This window comes from Fukomys damarensis, unplaced genomic scaffold (assembly GCF_012274545.1).
Source record: "Fukomys damarensis isolate Sample0158 unplaced genomic scaffold, DMR_v1.0_HiC HiC_scaffold_4, whole genome shotgun sequence".
Lineage (NCBI taxonomy): Eukaryota > Metazoa > Chordata > Mammalia > Rodentia > Bathyergidae > Fukomys > Fukomys damarensis.
In genome coordinates, this window is record NW_022900916.1 from 11,329,043 (window position 1) to 11,348,598 (window position 19,556).

General features: G+C 46.0%; 1 protein-coding gene across 1 annotated transcript in view; it reads right to left on the reverse strand.

Annotated features, from left to right (window-relative positions):
* Positions 1–19,556, reverse strand: part of Cog5 (component of oligomeric golgi complex 5) — a 275,944-nt gene that overhangs the window by 944 nt on the left and 255,444 nt on the right. The window contains exons 19-21 of the mRNA XM_033756778.1: positions 15,518–15,594; positions 5,418–5,544; positions 4,971–5,050 (exon numbers count right to left, since the gene is read on the reverse strand). Of these exons, the coding sequence (XP_033612669.1) occupies positions 4,971–5,050; positions 5,418–5,544; positions 15,518–15,594 (284 nt within the window). The remainder of the gene's footprint in view (positions 1–4,970; positions 5,051–5,417; positions 5,545–15,517; positions 15,595–19,556) is intronic.

Consider the following 19,556-nt stretch of genomic DNA (forward strand, 5'->3'; position numbering starts at 1 on the left):
AGAGCCCACAAGTGGAGCATTTCTCATAATGACATGGTAAGTAGTCTGAATACTCACGATCTCGTGTCGTAGGCCATTGCAGCTCCAAGTTGCTTCCTGCCACCATAGCCCAGTGAAAGGCTGAGGCAGACATCACCTGGCCTGCTGAGTCTAAATGTATGGCCTTTTACAGAAAAAGGGCTAATCTGAACCAGAACATCTGTGTAAGGAGTTAGAATGGCTCCAAGATCATTATTGGCCTATTCGAGTGGAAGGCATTAAAACTCATTTTTGTTACAGTCGCTGTTTCTTTAAAATTTCACGTTGGCTAAAGATGGGGGCTGACACTGTTACTCAGCTCACAGTCTCAGGCTCATCCCATCTGGGTTTGGCTTGGTCTGGTTTTGTTGCTCCCAAAGCCCTGGTCATCCAGGTCCAAGCTCCCGTAACCCGTGAGGAATGTGCTTTCCCCTCCTCTCATCTTTGACCCATCTGCCCCACCAACCACCTGAACATAAATTCATTTGCACATTTCCCATTCCAGACCTGACCTCCCTCCACATTTCCCTTTACACCCGGACAGCTTTATCACATCTACTTCCACACATCCCTCCAAGTAACCTGTCAGAAACCTAGGCCAGTGTTCTGCCTCCCCTTCTTTCACTGTAGGGCGCCAGCTAACGCTCTTGGACCTCCTACCCCTGCTCTACCAGCCTCTGCAAACTTACCTTGAACACACATTTAGCCATTCAGCCCTGCTCTCCCTTTGCCCTGTCTGAGCCTTTACTATCTTGTGCCTTGATGACTGCTGTTGTCTCCTGGTTGGTGGCTGTCCTGTCTCTAAAACCATAGAGCCAGAGATCTCTTCGTGGAGTGTAATGCCACTTGTCATACCCTGTTCCCTTCAGGCCAGTGCCCAAATCCACAACCCGGCTGAGTGCCACCTTCATCATGTGTCTCCACCCGGCCCTTTCCTGGCTACTGCTGGCTTTTAGTTAGTTTGGTGTGCCCTAAAAAGACAGGAGTCACCAGTTTCCTTTTGGTGCAAAGAGCTTCACTGTGACTACTGGCCCAACCTCACTGCCCACCTAAGCAGAGATCAAGGGTGCTTATGACCCTGCCTCTCCCTAATGAGACCCCTCCAGCCATACTGAATCTCTCACTTCCCCATCTTTGGAACACCTTCCTTGCAGGGCTCCTGTCTCAGGACTCAGCTTCAAGTGTTTCAGTAAAGCCCTCCCTCCAGACTGCCCAGAAGAACGGAAAGCATCTTGGGTTGCACACATCTGTGGAGAGGCCCAACTTCGGTATTAACAGCCTCGACTCTGCTGAGGGCTGGCTCCACACTCTGTTCAGGGCACGAGTCCTTCAAAGCAGCCCGTGGAGGAACGGTCACCTCCCAAAAAGGTGTCTGTTAACAGCAATCCTTAGCTCACTGCTCAGTCCCAAGCTCCACTAATACATAATTCTCAGCTGGCTGCAAGATGGGATTTCATGTTGTCAGAGAACAGTGTTTTGTGAGGTGCAGAACTGAGTCTTTAATGGATCAATGTCTCTAGAAAAAAACTTGCTTCTTTTAATACTTCTCTAGTTGCTATGCCACTCTAGGCAATTGTCCCCACTCCACAAATGTCATCTTTACAGATTCACGGGGTGTGTGCATGTAAGAAATAAATGTGTTGAAATTCACAGAAAATTTTCCCATAACAAATGGACTACATCCATTCTTATTTAATAAATGGCTAAAAATCAACTTCGCTTTATCTGCATTCAAAAGGATAAGAAATTATATAAATAAATTATATAACAAGTAAAAATCGGCTCAGAAATGAGGGTTTTTTTTTTTTTTGATTCATTAAAAACACCATCAGAGCTATGGGGAGAAAAACAGATTAAGCGGCCCTCCCACATAAAATCAGAACAAGATTTTCAAGCATTTAATAAATTACTTCATATGCTTCAGCAAAACATTAGCTTTCTTGGAAGGCAGGCCAAGCATTATGTAAGAGATGGTTGCAACTGTGCTTTGTAACCATAGTTCTCCGTACTGGAGAAAAACCCCACAGATTAATACTACAGAAATGGCTTGTGGTAACACGGCAACACTGCTCACGGTGACACTCACTAAGCAAGTAGAGGTTTTCATGGAAAACAAAGTCAGATTTCTGTCAAGCAGTAAACATTCTGCGTGCTTAGTGCTGAAGTGCACACTGACTTAGATACACCCCAAGCCTGCAAAGGCAGTTAAAGCCCCACCCTGGCCTCAGGCTCATTTCAGGCCCTCAATCCCCAAACCCTCTAATCACCCAGTGCTATGGGGACTCCAAACATTCCTCTCCAGCACAGGGATCCCAGAGTGTCACACAGTTACTCTGAGCAGGGGAATGGCGTGCAGCCTGCGGCCCTGCACAGTGGAGCGAGCAGAGGTCCAGGGAGGTGAGCTGCACCAAGTATTTTCTGACAAACTACAAATGAGAGAAGCGCTAGGCCATCTGAGTCCAGGCACAAGTCTGACGTAAGTGTACTCCTCCTCAGAGGTCGGGAGAAGCACTGCTGACCCCCTTGAATACTGAAAGTGAAGGTTTCAGGCAGTCCTCTCCCTTCCTTGGCAACAGGTCGGCACCACAGGACACAGGCGCGAGCAGCAGTGCTTCCACACCCGGGGCGCACAGGGGGGCCCCAGGCAGGGCTGGACAGGCCAGCTTCCCACCCACCCTGCCTGGCTTCTGAGTCTGCCATTACTCCGGCCTAAAATTAACTCAGCCACTTTCATTCAGGCTCCGGAAAAACATCTTGTGTCAAAAGGCAACAGAGAGAAGGGCAGGAGTGTTCACTGTGTGCCACTGATGTAGCAGCAGTGCTTGCTGTCCTCACTGTCCTGTTTTATGCCAGCTGAGCAGACTGCTGGGAGGAACAGGATGTGTAGACCCCAGGGTCTGCACCAGAAGCTAAAGCAAACGTAGTGACATTTAAAGAGCAGTGCTCACCCTGGGTTATCCACAGCACGATGGTAGGCCCTTGCCCACCAGGAGCCAGGCTGCAGTGGGCGCAGTCTGCAGAATCTCCAGCTTGGGCCATGAAGGTTCTGGTAGCAGCCGTGTGTGGAGGAAGGGTAGGGGAGGCCTTATTTAAAAAGCATGACAGGATTTCTGAGCATGATTTTCAGCGCTAAATATAGGGATAGCAATAGCACTGCTGATGAAATCACTTGGGAGACATTTTTAAAGAGAAGCAAAAGAAAACAGCTTTGTGATGTACCCAGCGCAGGGACAACTGTTGTGGATGAACTTCTCCCAACCCATGAAGAAGACAAAGATGAGCCCTCCTCAATTAGCTGAGTCCAACTCAATCCCTGATGGTGCTGCAGCTGAGTGAAGCTTTGGGCCTCAGGAAAACAAAGACTGCAAAACCCTGGGTTAGCGCAGCCCCTGACCTGAGTTGAAGGGCTCTGCCAGGTTCAGGAACTCAGGCTCCACCAGCAGACAGTTCCCTTCCCTCTGTGCTCCTCGGGGCAGTGGGGAGGCCCTGGGCTAACCTAGTCTCACGCACTAGGTGTCAGGAGGCTCTGGACCTTGCGCCTCGGGCCTCTGGCTGCTCTCAGAAGCTGCTACTATTTCTCACTGACCTCAGGAGGCTGCTCCAGGGAGCCACTCACCTGGAATAATCTCCCACTGGAGCACCGTGGACCACCAGGGTCTCTACGAGATCTGATGTGGCTCACAACCCAGTGTGTGAGGCGATCTGGGTGAGGCCGGGCTGAGCGTGGCTGACACTCTGCGTGCCCACATGGTCAGGGGCCCCTCGCCATGCAGCCCCCCTCGGCTGGGTGCCAGCCTGAGATCAGCAGAGGCTGGCCAGGTGCTGGGCCTAGGCCCCCAGAGAGCTGCGAACGGTTGCAAGAGCTGTTTCCAAGAAGCATAGAGCAATGCGGTGGATCCTGTAGAGCTTTCAGTGCTCGTGGTCCGCAGTTTGCCACACTGCACCAGTCACGGTCCACTGAGGAGTCGCAGTGCTCTAGTTTGGCTTCCAACCATGACAGGGTGTCCAGGAAGCAAGAAGGCCCAAGGAGAGATGATTCACTGTCAACACTGGGGACTGGAAGCTGGGAGTTCCCTCGGTGACATGTGTCAGCAGGGTTCCTAGCCTGGGGTCCGTGCTCTCCACAGGCATAGACTCAGGGCCAGGAAATAGAGAAGAGGCCTGGGCCTTACCTGGGCCCAAAGGCAGACAGGATGTGTGAAAAAGAGCCAAGTAAGCAAACACAGGAAATGGAAGGAGGCAATTTCACAAAGGAGACGAAGACAGGGCCAGAGATGATGGACCTGCCCACAGGGTCTCGGAGGTGCCTCGAGCAGGGCCACGCTATCACCCCGAGGCCCTCCTGCGGGGCTCACAGAATGACTGTGGACCCAGCATCTGTAGCAGGAGCCTGGGGAGGAGGTGGTGGTCAGCACCTTTGAGGGCTGCAGGGTTAGGAAAGGGGCCACCTCCGAGGAGTGAAAGGCTGGAGGACACTCACAGGTGCAGTGACAGGCATGGCATTCCAGGCACGGCAGGTCTAAGGTACGTGTGCACACGTGTTATGTTCACAATGTGTTCACGCACTGCCGCTAGAGGACACACGGGACCACAATGGCTGCTCAGCGGTCCTCCTTCCCTATTACTACCTACTGTGTTACACCTGGCACTTCCAGAGATGGCGTGTACTACGCTCCTCCAATTCAGTAACTGCAGCCTGTGCAAGTGACGCAGAAAGCATGCGCCACAGTGACTGTCATGGGCAGGTGGCCCACAGATGGATGCAGCAGGCACAGGGCAGCTGCAGTGGGACTGTGGGGTGGGGAGGGAGTCGCTGGCTCCCTAGTTCACTGCCCGTGCTGCAGCCCTTGGGCCTGGGTTATAAGTGGGGCACCCTTGTGTCACCGTACTGGGATGGCCCTCCACCACCTACCACAGCCCAGCACAGACAGGCGCCACCGGGCCAGCCTTACCTAATGAGGAGGAGCCGGTCCTTCTCAGATGGGTGGTCATCCAGCCACTGGGAGAAACGTGCGTGCGACCACTCTGCCCTCTGTGGGTGGCAGAAGGAGAGAGAACACAGTCTTTGGTAAGGGGCAGCAGATACGCATCCAGCAGCTTGGATGGGGCCCCGGCAGGAAAGGGACTGAAGAGCCCTGCCCGCAGCACTGGGAAGGCGGTGCACACCTTGGCACCTTCCTGACTACTGAGAAACGGTCAGGATTTGCTAATTTAGGGGAGCTAGACAAGGAAATAGGATCTCCATTAAAATCTCTGAGAACATAAAAAACTTGCGACATTATTATTTAAAGGGCTAATTCTAGATTTCTCGGGTAAGCAGACACTGGGCAGCAGGAGCCTTCCTTCCTGTAGCTGGACTCCACGCGGCCGGGTCACAGAGGGCCTGCTGCAGTCTTTACCTGGAAGGGGGACTTCAGCTCAGCAGGTGCTCTGGCGAACAGAAACTGAAGGATGATGCTGAATGGAATGATCTCCCCCAGCGCAGGGCTGCTGGCCACATGTTCACTTGTCTGGAAGAGCAGTGGTCTAGAAGGGAAAGGGCAGAGGTAAGCTTGCTGTTTGGAGACGACAAGGTGGGAGAAGCATTCAGCTCCAACAATAATATTCTTCCTAGGCAGGCACCTCCGGAGCCCTCTGTTCTGCCCAGTGCACGTGCACACACACGCACACACATGCACACAGGCTGATGTCTCTGAGCTCCTCCCTCAACCCTGATCACTAGGCAATGGTCTGATGTTACTTCCAGTTTACTCAGCAAAATCTCTCGTAGAGTTCATTTAATTAACAAGCTGAAATCAAATAAAGCAAAATAAAGGCCTTGAGTTGGCATAACTAATAGATTCTTACGTTGGTCAATGCTTTCAACTTTCATTTTACATACAATTCATCTTTAGGTTATAATCAAATATGGATAAAACATAACATTTTCTACACAACTTTTCAAAATGGCAATTATGTCTCTGTATATAGTTATTACTTTGCTAGCCATTCCATCAAAAGTTAGGGTAACTCCCTGCACTGCATTTCCGGTCTCACCATCACAATTTCATAGGAGGGGTATGCAGGCAAAGCCACACCACTAGCAGTCATCTACCACCTTGTGAAAGGGATGGCAAGAAGCCATCATGGCAGTGCACACCTGCAGTCCCAGTTACTCAGCAGGCTGAAGCAGGAGGATTGCTTAAGCAAAGTTTGAGACAGGCAATGCAACCCCATATCAAAAAATTAAAAATTAAAAAGATCAGCAAGAATGATTTAAAACCATTATGCATTCCTCTTTTCCCCTGAGCTCTGATGGATAAGCACTAATGACTGCAAGCTAAACATCAGAGGCTGCACCATTTCCTGACACATGAGCTGATCTGACACGAGCAACAGTACTGTCTTCCCACCTCCTTCACTCCACCTTAATCACCCCATCCAGGAATGCAGGCCTGTGTGAAACAGGGATTTCTCCCTCTATTTCACTAATAAGGTCTTAAGAGCCAAGAGTGCTCTCAACAGACAACTGGTTCTTGCTGGATCTAGCATATTATTAGAGAAAAATGTCTTCTTCATATTAACTATTCTTCCAATACAATCGATCTCTACAGGGGCTGTTCTAATTTCAAGTGTTTTATCAAATAGCTTTTTGTTATTTACTTTCTTCAGTTTTGGGAAATACTTCCTTTCCATTGTCTCTCACCAGAAAGGCAGGAGTGTGGCTGGCCTGTGGCCCTGGAGATGGAGGTACCTGTGTCTGGCCTGACAGAGCGCAAGGCCCGAGTCACTTCACAGTACTGCATGGCGAGCAGCTTCAGAGCCCTGGTCAAGCACCTACTCGGCCACGGAGGGAACTGGGACGTAGAAAGACTGCAGGCCTCCCTGTCAGGCCTTGTCTGTGCGTGGCACAGTGTCCAGTGAGGCGACATGTGATTATAATCAGCAGCAACAATGACAGCCACACATATGGAGCTCGCCAAGGGCCAGGCACTGTCTTACTTTCTCCTTGCTGAGCCACAATACCAGACACCACAACTTAAAGAAGGAAAGGTTTATTTTGGCTCACAGTTTGTACAGCAAAACTCCCAAATTCAGAAATAGAACCAACACGGCCAGGTGCCACAGAGCCTGCCCTATCTTCCCCAGCAAGATAAGGAATGGCCGAACTTGGGCTGCAATGCACCCCACAGGTATGGTGCCACTCAGGCTGCCTTGGTCCACAGTTCCTAAACAGGAAAAGAACCAGCAGCAGAGCCTAGCTTCTGAACATTCCCAGATTCTCCCGGGTGGCTTCCCAACAAACATGGACAATAGCATTTACCACAAGTGGCACACAGCCAGGGTTCGCATCGGCCCACGCACAGGCCACCTGCAAGGCTGCTCCCAGAATCCCAGCACAAAGCACACTGGCTCAAGTCCCTGGAGAGGTGGCCTTGCCCCAGACTCAGACTCCCAGCAAGGCCCTGCCGGGCAGGGGATCCAAGCACAGTGCATTCCCACAGGCACAGGGGCACAGGGCCTGAGCTGGGTACGGACAGCAGCGCTCCTAGACTCAGAGGCCACCTCAGTACTCACTTCATGGGGCACAGCCTCCTGCCCAATCCATGCAGATCAGCAATACTGCCTAAACCCAGTGGCCATCCTGTGGCTACCCGAAACCATCCTGCAGTCCCATCAGGGTGACAGCTGCTCAGCCAGCAGCCTCACTTGAACTCAGCTCAGGCAGCAGCCAGCAGACTAGAGAGTCTCACAGTGCACCAACCTTCCCCACACCCCACATCAGGGTCACAGCAGCTGGCCCAGCTACAGTCCCAAGCTACATACTGCAGCTCTGGCTGTGCAGGTCAGGAGAGACAGTGGTGTCGTCAGGTACACAGACACCACTGTGAGGACATAGGGCCTACAAAGGGTCAGAGAGTCAGATGCCACCAGAAGAGACTCATAAAGCTCTAATAACGGACCCAAGAAGTGGGGATCTGCGACATGCCTGACACACAATTCAGAATAGTCATCCTAAGGAAGTTCAGCAAACTACAAGAACATAGATAAAAATTAGATGGAATTTGGAAAACAATACATGAAGAAAAGAAGAAAACTGTCAAAAAAAGCCTTAAAGAATACAACGACTGAATTGAAAATTTCAAGAGAAAACTTCATCCAGCACATATAAGTGAGCTTGAAGACAGAATTTCCCTTGACCCACTGTGGTCCTTCACACTGAGCTACAGCACCAGATTTTAAAAAAAGTTTTGTATCTTGAGACAGTTGACTCAATAAGTTACCCTGGCTGGGCTTAAACTTGAGAACCTCCTGCCTCAGCATCTTAGAATGCTGCAAATACAGGAAAGCACCTCCATGCCCAGCTCTGAATATTTTATATTATCCAATTATCAGACCAAAAAGAATGAAAGAGAATGAAAAAAGCCTATAGGAATTATTGGAAACAAGAGAACTAAGATTTGAAGAAGAGTTTTTAAAAGCACATTTAAAGTAATGGTGGCTGAAAATTTCTCACACCTAAGGAATGATGCCATTAACATCCAGGTTCAGACTGTGAAAAGGTCTCCAAGCCCAAAGAGAAGCTCATCAAACACATGACTGTCAAACTATCTAAACTTAAAGATGAAGAGTTTTGGTGCAACATGAGGGAAGAAATGTTTCATGCACAAGACACTAGGGGGGCCACCAGAGAAGTGCTCTTCATGTTAAGAAACCATTCCCTTCTTTCCGATGAGATTAGACAGCTGATTCTGCTTCTCTTTGATCTTTGTCATAGGGAAATTCAAAGCCAAATCTGAAGCTCAGCAATTAAATTAGTTCTACTGTTTATGTTAGTTTTCTTGGCATTTGTGATTTTCTTTTAAGTCTTCAGTATTTTCGTAATGTAAACTGCACAAAGAAGATACAAAAAAGGACAGAGGACAAAAAGAAAGATCAGAAGTGCGCAGAGGCAGGGAGCGAGGAGCAGTTGGGACAGGCCGTGGGGCACAGGCCCCATTCAACCAGGGTTTTCCTGGCAATCCCCATCCCTGTGGAGCTCCTGGTCACAGAAGCTGTTTTTCTGACAAGATCAAGTCCTCCACACCGGCCACCAGCAGAACTGCTGTAAGAGTACAAAGGGCAGAACTGGCCTTCACCCTGTATTCCACATCCCGGACAGAATTACCTGCAAGCATCAAGTACAGACATTTTATTTCTGCTACTTGTTTTAAGAGGTGGAAAGAACACAGCTTGAGCCCTCCCTTTTCCTGATTCCAGGTGGGACTGGAAACACCAGCAAGTTAAAAAAGTAAATCTCCATCTGAAGTGCTTCATGAAACAAAATTAATTAAGGTGTTATAAAAAGCAGTTATCCCAAATGTCATAATGTCATTCTTAGAGAACACTGCTCTAAATATAGCACACTTTCAAGGTTAAACTTTGCAGCAGAAGGTAGCATTAATTAGCGGAGGACTGGGTCCATGAGGAACAACTGTAGTTCCAGACCGGAGATTCACACTGTAGTGGCTGAGGGCTGCATCACTATCAGCTTGCTAAGGCCAATCAGGAAGCAATGAGAGCTCAAAGTCCTGCTGCTCCTGTATCCACCTATCATGCCATGCCACCTGCCACAGCACACAGCCCTCCTCCCCTTAGTGAGGGGCCTAAGTCTGTACTGCACTCCAGGGCCAGCCGTGACAGGAAAGGGCAGGGGATCAATGGCTCTGGAGGACAGGGTATCAGGGCCTTGAGAGAAGAGTTAAGTGGAGGCTGGAGGCCTGCAGGAGAGAGCCCCAGGATGCTAGCTAGGGGATCAAGCTTATAGCTTGGGGACAAGGAACCATGCAGGCCCCAGAAGAAAATGTCACAGGGACTGATGACATAGGGTGAATAAGGCTCAGCATGGAGAGGTTTGAATGGCTCCCTCCTCAAGGTCTCTCTCACTGGAAGATCCCCGCAGACCAGGTGGCAGGGGAGGCAGGACTTTTGGCGGACACTCTCAGGCAATGCAGGTATACATTTGCTTGAATGTTTCTGGCGCCCTGTCTGAGAGCCTGCATGTGACAGAGGGCAAGGAGATAAGGTGAATGTGTTAGCAGCAGGCTGCTGTCACCAGAACCCCTTTACATTTTTCTGATATCTTCCTGGATGATACACAGGAACATTTAAAAACAAAGAGGAACTTCTGGGATGAGATGTAGGGCAGTGGTGATGATCCAGCACAGGCCTGGCAACCTGGCCACTGCCTATTCTGAGGACCAGCGCAGGCCCACCCAGTCCACACCTGCTGTGGGGGCTATAGGAGGAAGTGTCTGTGAGACACCTGGACAGGCCTGGTACACAGGCAATGGTTAAGTGAGGGTTGTTTGAAACAGCATGACTGAAAATGCACTAAATATTCAGCCTTCTGCGTTTATCGGGGTGCTCGCAGCAGCAGGCACCAAGGCAAGCTAAACCTGAGAAGGAGGTGTGCTGAAACCTAAAGCTTGGAACTAGGAACCCAGAAATCTCAGGGAAACAATTATTTCAGAGAATGTGATAAGGGGCCCAGATCACAAGTGGAAAGAAAGGACAGAGTGCATCTGGGGTCTTCACATCATAAGTGCTACGAGTAGAATAATGGCCTCCACCCAGGGTAACAGAAACTCAGGCAGGGAAGCTTGGAATTTCCAGCAGCACCTAGATCATCAACAAAGGGAGGACCTGGAGGGCCTTCACCACTCCCACAGTGAAAGGTAGCTGCTCTGGGTGATGGATGGCTCCCTTCCTGCAGCACACTCCTGCTGAAAGACCCATGGGACACAGCCCCACTTCCTGACAGCTTTCACTGAGCCCTCATGAGACCTCCATGCAATGGATGTGCCAGGCAGGCTGTGAACATCAGGACAAGCTGTCCCTCAGCAGTGAGGGTGGCTGGCCTGCCTCACTGCCAGCTCCATGTCCCCGAGCTGGTGAAGGGCATGTGTCCTCAGCCTTACACAGATCCACACTGACAATGTCAAAGGTCGGAGCTTCCAGGCCTGTGGCCTCACAAACAGGGCTCAGGTGCTAATGCCATGCTGCGGAGGAACAAGTAGGATAGGGACTGACAGTCTCCTGAGAAATAGAGCCACCGGGGGCAAATAACTAATGTCAGCAGCTTTCTGAGGAAGCATCTGTCCTGGGCAAGAAAAGGGTCTTATAGCCCGAGGAGCTCTAAAGCAGACAGTAAGATGCAAATGTATGCAAAAAGCTAGCAGTTTAATTAAACAGTCTGCTAATATCACCATCAGGAAGAGCACCCAGCAGCAGCTGTGGGCTGGGGGCAGGGCGCCTATGAGGGCTGCTGTGCTCCTTGTCCATGGTCAGGTCCATGGCTGGCACAACCACTCCCCTTGCTTGCACAGGACCCCATGTGCCTGCTGCACCCCTTGCAGCCATGGCTCCTGCACTGCCCCAGCAGCTCTGGGCTGTGGTAGGGTGGGCTTTGGTGCTGGCTCACCTCTCCCTGAATCATGTTTTAGTATATTTTATATTGTACTTTAGTGCCTTTGTTATTTCTGAATGGGAAAAACTGTGCAAGAGGAATTTTAGAATAAAAACTACTGACTTTTGTGACTATAAAAATAACTCCAAACACGAAATTTGAATAAAAAAAGCTCTGAAAAGAAAACTCACTGATGACAATCCTACTATTCAAAAATATTCTGATGTTTATCCTTTCTGGCTTTCCTTCTCTCTACAAACACATACAATTATTTAAGAAATCATATTATACATCTTCATACTAGTCTGTTTTTTCACTTAGTGATGATGCGTTGGGGAGTATTTTTCATATTAATACCAGTATAATTATTAACAGCTACATATATTTGATCCTATGAATACTGTGTGTTTAGCCAATCCTCTACTGTCTGCCATTCAGTTGGTTTCCAGTACGATTTGGAACAGGTAAGAGAGGGGGCCCGGTGAGTGAGAACCAAGGTCTAACACGGTCCTGCCCCAGACCATGGCAGAAGTACAGGAACCACACACATTCGCTGCAGCTGACTTGGACCAATTTTGGAAGAGACAGATCTCTAATACATGTTTTGCACATATGTAAAATCAGAGGTCTGTCCCTAGGCTATCAGAATAAAGAGTATTCTGTGCCAGTTTCCTTCTAAGATGGGGTCTGGGAGGAGTTGCTACACGGCAGAAGTGTTCCCAGGTCAGTTTCCTCACATGACAGCTCAGCCAAGAGCCACGCCATGAACAGAGGGGGTGGTTTAGGTTTACAGCGCCCCCTTCTCAAGCACTTGGGCCAAACCCTTCATGGCACAATGGGCCTGGGTATGAACATCCTAACATACTAGGCTTTCATTCTGGGTCTTGATCCAGGTGATAAAATAGCTCTCCTATTCTCATGAAAAACTTAGAAAGTGCTTGAATCAACTCAGTGAGTTTCTGCAGATCCAGTGTATCTGTAGAAATATTATGCTATATAAAAATCTGTTGGAATTTCTTAATTAATTCAAGTTATGGGGATACTGCCTGGGCAGGATACACTCTTAGGTGGGTGAGGCCTTGGGAGCCAAGGAATTATCCACAGGGGCGTTCATCGGGACCAGAATGCCAGGTAAAAAGCGCAAGCACCTTCACAATGGTAGAAAGGAAAAGATTGTATTCCTTGTCAGCAGAGCTACTAAATAGAGTTCATGAGTTCAGAGCCCTATGAAAAAGCAGAGACTCTCTAAATGCAAACTTTTAACAGGTCATGAAACTAATGTAGTGATTAAAATAACCCAATAGAATAGAAATGACAGATTATTTTATGAAGTAAATGTAATGACTGTTTCATGCAATATATGTATGAGTGTTCGAGTGTAAGTATAACAGGTTTGAGTGTATCTGCGGGTTTATATGCATTAGTACCTCGGCTCACAAATGCTTTTGTTTGCAAATGACTTGGCTCACAAACAGAAGTGTTTGTTTGCAAACTCTGCATCGGGTGACAAACATGACTGCAGCCATCTTTCCCACACAAACACAAACATGGCTACCTTTTCCAAAATCATAGATAAAATTCAGTTCATGAACCAAGGTATCACTGTATTATGATACAAAAAATCTCTTATCATGAGTCTTGGTAAAAAGGTTGGAATACCTCTGGACTGATCATTACTTCAAGAAAAGCTAGATATTTAAACTGAAGGATTTATAAAACTATACACTGATCACCGATTCCATACACAGATCATAAAAGACGTCACCCAGATCTTAAAGTGTTCCTTTAGGAATTCTTTTCTTGTGGGAATTGTGAAAGGTGAAGGAAAAGTTCCATCTTAAATGGCTTAAACAGAATTAGTCTTACAGGGAACTCATCCTCAGAAATTACATCTCCATACTGTGACACAGTTCTAAAAGCAGTCAAGCAAAGGTCATCCTGCCTCAGCAAACAGGAAGATTAGCATATTTGAATACACACATTCAATAAATACCTAAACATGGGACTATCAAAAATAATAGCATAATCTTAATATAGCAAATGCCAAATCAATAGTTTTCCTCAGACTTTCTTTGGTAACTAGTTAACTAATACCCTCCAGTATGTCAACTAACTCAGTCAGGGAAATGTTTTACTACCCAAGTCCGGGGATTTAGTTCAGTGGCACCATGCCTGCCTTGCAAGCACAAGGCCTGAGTCTGATCCACAGTACCAAAAAAATTACTTTTACTACCCAGTGGTTGTTGCTGTGCTACTATCTTACTTAGAGTAAAAGGCTACACAGGAGTTTTACTAAGGTTATTTTTATGGTACAAATGACTAATGGATTGGCAGTATAAGAACCTTTAAAATCACCCACATTTGTAATGCAGAATTCTATGGCTTCAATAAAGTATTTAAATCTCTTTCAAAAGATCCGAGCTGAGCCAAAGGAAGGACCTGAAAATACCTGTGGTGTCATTTTAAACTTTCCTGAAATCTACCTTGGTATAGGTGGTGTGCTGGCCAGTCCTGAGTGCCGACCTGACTGTCTAGGGAGACTCCCAGAGGTGACCGGTTGTGAGGGTGCCTGTCTTCCCAGGGGGATGCACTGACAGTTCATGACTGAATGGGCAACTGGAGATGGGCCCCAGTTGCAGGAAGAAGGTTACGGGGATGGGAGCTTGGGTACTACATCTGGTCCCCAGCCTCTTCCCCTCTGGATCTTTCCCTGCTTCCGGCTTCCCAGATGCTGCAAGTTGAACAACTTTGCTCTGCTATCTTCTCCCACTGTGATGCTTCTGCCTGGGAGCAGCTGACCATCAAATGAAACTGTGAGCCCAAACAAACCTCTCCTCCTTTAAACTGTGTGCATTAGGCATTTTGTCCCGACAGGAAATAAGACCAATACAGATGGGAAGTAAGTTTTCATGTAGGAAAAAATAAAATGCTCTTGTGTTGGCATTTAAAAACAAAAAGTGCCTCTGTGTCAATTACAAATGGACAAAGTAAAGCACTGGGTTCCCCTCTCAACCAGCAACATTGGATTCTTGTATTTCTTATATTCTTGTAGTTCTTGGATTCTTACTATTTCATTGGATTCTTATATTTCCTGAATTTTCTAATCTATAGCCTGATGACATAAGAGAGTAATGCAATCATTTAAAAGGACATACTACTTAATGATTACTCTTCTTTGCAGTACTGAGTTGGTTTTGCGAAGCTGCATGCCTGGACCTTCACAGAAATACACTAAGTGATCAGTTTGAACTCAGTGATGATGTTAGTTTATGCCCAGGCTTCCCGTGTGGCACTCTGTGCACACAAAGCTGTTCTAAGTATGGCTTATGGTGATCCCCTGGGCCTCCTTTCTGAGGGTAAATATTTTCTATGTGGAGTGTAATGTGAAGAACTTTGAGACTCTTTGGCTTACTGAATATGAACAATATCTCATCTGCTAAGACCTTCCACTGAAGATCTCAGTCATGAAGTTATTCAATGTTTCTATAAAATCTGAACTGACACAAGCCTAAGTGTTCAGTACTGAACAGACTTTATTCTGTTAAACTGGCATAGTCTTAGATCACAAATATGAATTAATTTGCTGCTTTTCTTTTTGAATTAGTTTCCATGAAGCTCAATTCTAAGTCTGGTGCTCAAATGTATTAGCCAAGATAGCCAGTACATTCCTGTACTGCGCAGAGTTCAGGCCACTTAACACTTTCCACAGGAGTCCCGCTATGTCCTTATCATGGAACATAACCTATGATATTTTGAGAAATAGATCGGATTAAGATGATAAGTGAACAAATGAAAAAAATTACCCCTATAAGGAAGAGAATAAACTTTCCTAGCTCATTCTTATGAACTCTAACTCAAAAAGAGACCATATACACACTAATTTACTAGTCACTACGTGTAATTCTATATAGGCTTCTGATGTGAATGGTAACTTTTAAGACAATGTATATCAAGCTACCATTGCTATTCAGAAAAAAATTGAATGCTGACAATTTTATGTAATTCAATCTGAAGCGAAGACAAGCATTTGCTAAAAGCATATGAATATATTAACAAAGAATTAGGTCTCACCTGAATGACCTCAGCATTCGATAGGACTTTCCTAAGTCAGATACTCGTCTGCAAAATGGACCCATAGCCAACTCCATCTGAAAGATTAAAAGATACTTCACAGCTTTCACATCAGAAACCTAAGAGGGCTGGGGATTTAGCTCAGTAATTCTGGCACCTACCTCACAAGCACAAGACCCGACTTCAATCCCTGGTAACCTCCCCCCGCAAAAAAAAAGAAAAGAAAAGAAACCCAAGCAGAATTTGGGACACACTGGTTACAAGTTTCAGCTTGCAATAAACTTAGGTTACCTGGATTGTGAGGCAAGTTCTGAAAGCCAATTATATTTCCCAAAAGCAAGAAATTAGATAATTTTTACACTTATTTGCTAAAGGAAACTAACATGAGAAAATTCCTTCATAAAAACAAAAACAGGCTGTCTGTGGTGGCACATGCCTGTAATCCCTGAACTCTAGGAGGCTAAGGCAGGAGGATCGCAAGTTCAAACCCAGGCTAGGAAATTTAGAAAGATCCTAAGTCAAAAAATTAAAAAAGGGCTGGGAACATAGCTTGGCAGCAGAGCATCCCTGTATCCATTCTCCAGTACTGCAAAAAACAACAAAAAAAAACCCTTTTTTTGGTTAAATAAAAGGAGAAAGTCTAATCATTTCTCCATTGAAGTATTAGGAAAAGTTTTCATAACTATATATCTATACTTTAAGTAGGTATCTCAAGTCTTTTTATGATGAAAGTAAATGATGAGAATTTTTATTGTCAATGTGGCCCAAGTACCAGCTCTCTCACCCTTCCTATAGCTCATCTGTGTCAGAATCACAAAAGTGCAGTCACTGGCAGAGCGGCCCTGCAAAATCAGCGAGCTCCTCTAGGCACAGCTCTCACGCATGCAACATGGACATGATGACATCCACCTAATAGAATTATGTACTTAAGCGGATGAATTCCTCAAAGCTCTACACGTGTGGCATGTAAGTGTTCGTTAAATGTCAGCAATTACTCTCAGTATTTAGAAAATGTTCTTTTATTAGTAAATTAATCTGCATCTGACAGAATTTAGCACACTTTTCACTTCTCTTTATTTTCTTCTTTTGCCCAGAAAATTCTGCTTGTCACTAATTGGGCTCTCTGTTCTTTATGAAGTGCACTCAGACGATAAACTGTTTCTCTTCTCTTGCTATTAAGTATGCACCCTGGGCGAGAACAGTTTAGAAAATGGCTGAGAATAGGCTGCTCGCTGGGAGTGTGGCATCTTTATTCAAGAAAAACACAGGAAAAAAGTGAGCTTTCTGTCCTGCTGGCAGCCCCATGAAAAAGTGCTCAAAGTCTCGCCACAGTAGACCTCGAAGCCCTAATCAGACATTCATTTGAGAAGCATGTGGGACTGGCTACTAATTGCCAGGTACCAAGTCACACATGGGGATAAGATGATGAATTCAGTTCCCTTGCCTTCAAAGAATCTTAAATTTAGTGAAGAGGATATTGATTTATTCTAACAATGTGATTATTCAACACAATTATAAGAAAGGCTATGCATGTATGTAAATATATGCACATATATACATTCACATTTCTTATGATTTTGAATACACTGAATAAATGCACATTACACACATACAAATACACACATAATGATTATTATTAGGCCCTTTTTAAATGTCAAAATGTATGAACTAAGTGCTGAGGAGAACTGGAGAGCAGCTTCCTTGAGATGTCTTGAAAATGTACAATGGCCATGTTAATACCTCATTTACAGGTTAAAAGACACACGCTGTACAAAGTGTATCCAAGAGGGAAATTGTACATAGTTGAAAAACTTTAAAATAAGTAAAAGTAAGTTAAAAAAAAGGAAAATCTAGGAGGGGGGGAAAGCCAGCAAGCAGAACAGGTGTGAACCATTGTTCTCAAACTCAAAAGACAGAGAGGGGCTGCTCCTGGGACCTGGTTACTTTATTCACTTTGTGGGGGCCTCTGGTCTCCTTCAAATGCACCATTTACTTTACACGCTACAAAGAAAGATGTGATCATCGCCCACCTTTGATTTGGTAATTCTAATCATATACCTAGCTGTATATAAAAGGGTTTTAAACACATTATTTATGAAACGTTTTGGCCAATTTTTAAAAATTAACTTAGTGGTTCACTGTCTTCAAAGATCAAAGCAAATAATGTTCTGGCTGAGCACTTGAGGTTAAAACAACTAAATGTCTGGGGAAAAGTTACTTGTGTGAGAGAATATGACCTCAGAAGGCTGAGAAATCTACAATGATGCAACAGACTGCTATGCCATAGGACAAGTGCAAAATGTTGAAGGTTGTAAAATAAAATTTTCATCCATTAGGGACCTATTGGGTTTCTTTCTTTTTGTTGTTGTTGGGTTTTGAAAATCATTTTTTTCTGCTAAAATTCCATCAAACAATAAAGGCCATATTTTAAAGAGCAGGCGTGTTCCTTTTAGAGGAGGTGACACTGCAAGTAGCTATGGGTTCAGAAATGGCCTGTGCAATGGCCTCTCTCCAGTCCTCCTGCATGGAGGGAGGGGTAGGTGGTCAGCAGCAGGCAAGTGAGCTGGTTATTAGTTGCTCCTCACCCACCTCAGACATGTGCTTCACCACCAGGCATCTCAGGGTACTCCCAGAGCACTCCTGCCCTGACACTGTTCAGAAGAGGAGGCCAGAGGAATTAGAACAGACATAAGAATTCTGATTATCTTATTTTCTAAATGTGTATATTTTGGGCAAAGTGAAAAAGATATAAATGTTCACTTAAAGGGCACCAGAAAACTTCTAAGTAGAAAATGCTAAGAGTACCACTAAGCAATTTAATGACAACTTCACTAGCCCATCTCTCCCTTGAGGGGGGTAAAGAAACTGTGGGTAGAAGGGACACAGGCTCCAGAGGGCACCTTGGGCAAATCTCCAGAGATGCAAACTCTCGGAGCCCCAGGGGCCTTGGACAAGTGGAGCGCTGTCAGAACTGCTGTGTGAAGAGTGTAGACATGGAGACCATGTGGCCACAGTGGGGAGTTAATTACCTGTAGGAAGCCACCTTGTGCCTGTGACCTGGATTCCTGAGGGGTGGGGGTCAGTACTTCCCTCACTGTGGCCCTCCAGATTGCACCCTGCAACTACTTTCTCTCTGCACTGTGACCAGTGAGGAGCAGTTAGGATTCTTAAAACCCAACTCTTAAAAGAGATCATAATCTATCTATGCAATTAGACTTTATGCCAAATAACCTGCACTCCCAAACCTACTTGACCGGTCCCTTGTTGAGCTTTCTCTTTCTGTGATTTATGCCAGTATAGCTGGCAGTTTATCACAAGAACCCTTTCAAACCCACAGAGCATTTGTGTGTTCTTGGTTCCAGGGACCCAGGGACCTCAGTGGCTTTGTTTGAATTTGAATACAAATTGATAGAACTTTCAATAATGACGGAGTTAAAAGGCTTTCTAGTTCACAGTGGGTGCCTGTCATGAATATAAATGTCAGGATAAAGCTACCTATTTAAGTGTTTTGACTAACCCTGAAAAAACACTTCCAATCAAGCACAGTTCTGAAAGCTGAAATACAACAACAGAGAAATAGTTGGAGGCAAGAAATCAAACCTAATAAAATACAAACTCCACATTCACAATTTAATTATTTTGGGGGGGCAGTACTGGAGATTAAACACAGCAGCACTCCTCAGCTACAGTCTCAGCCTTTTTTTGTTGTTGTTTTGTTTTCTTATCTTGAAACAAAGTTTTTCTACATTGCCCAGAATGGCCTCAAATTTAGGATTTTACCTGAGAAGCTGAGATTACAGGCATGTCCCACCAGGCGTGGCTCAAAATTTAGCTTAAAAAATGGAGGCAGGGACCTTGATGTCATAGCTGGACCATATCTGCCAAAGCTACTTGGTCACAAATATTAATTAGAATGGTGCATCTGTCTCTCCTGTGCCCATGGCTCACAGGACAAGAGCCACACCCATGGTTAGAGGTGGGTTGCTCTCCATCACTACAGACTCCAGACAATAAATGCCACTGTGGCGCCAGAAAGAAT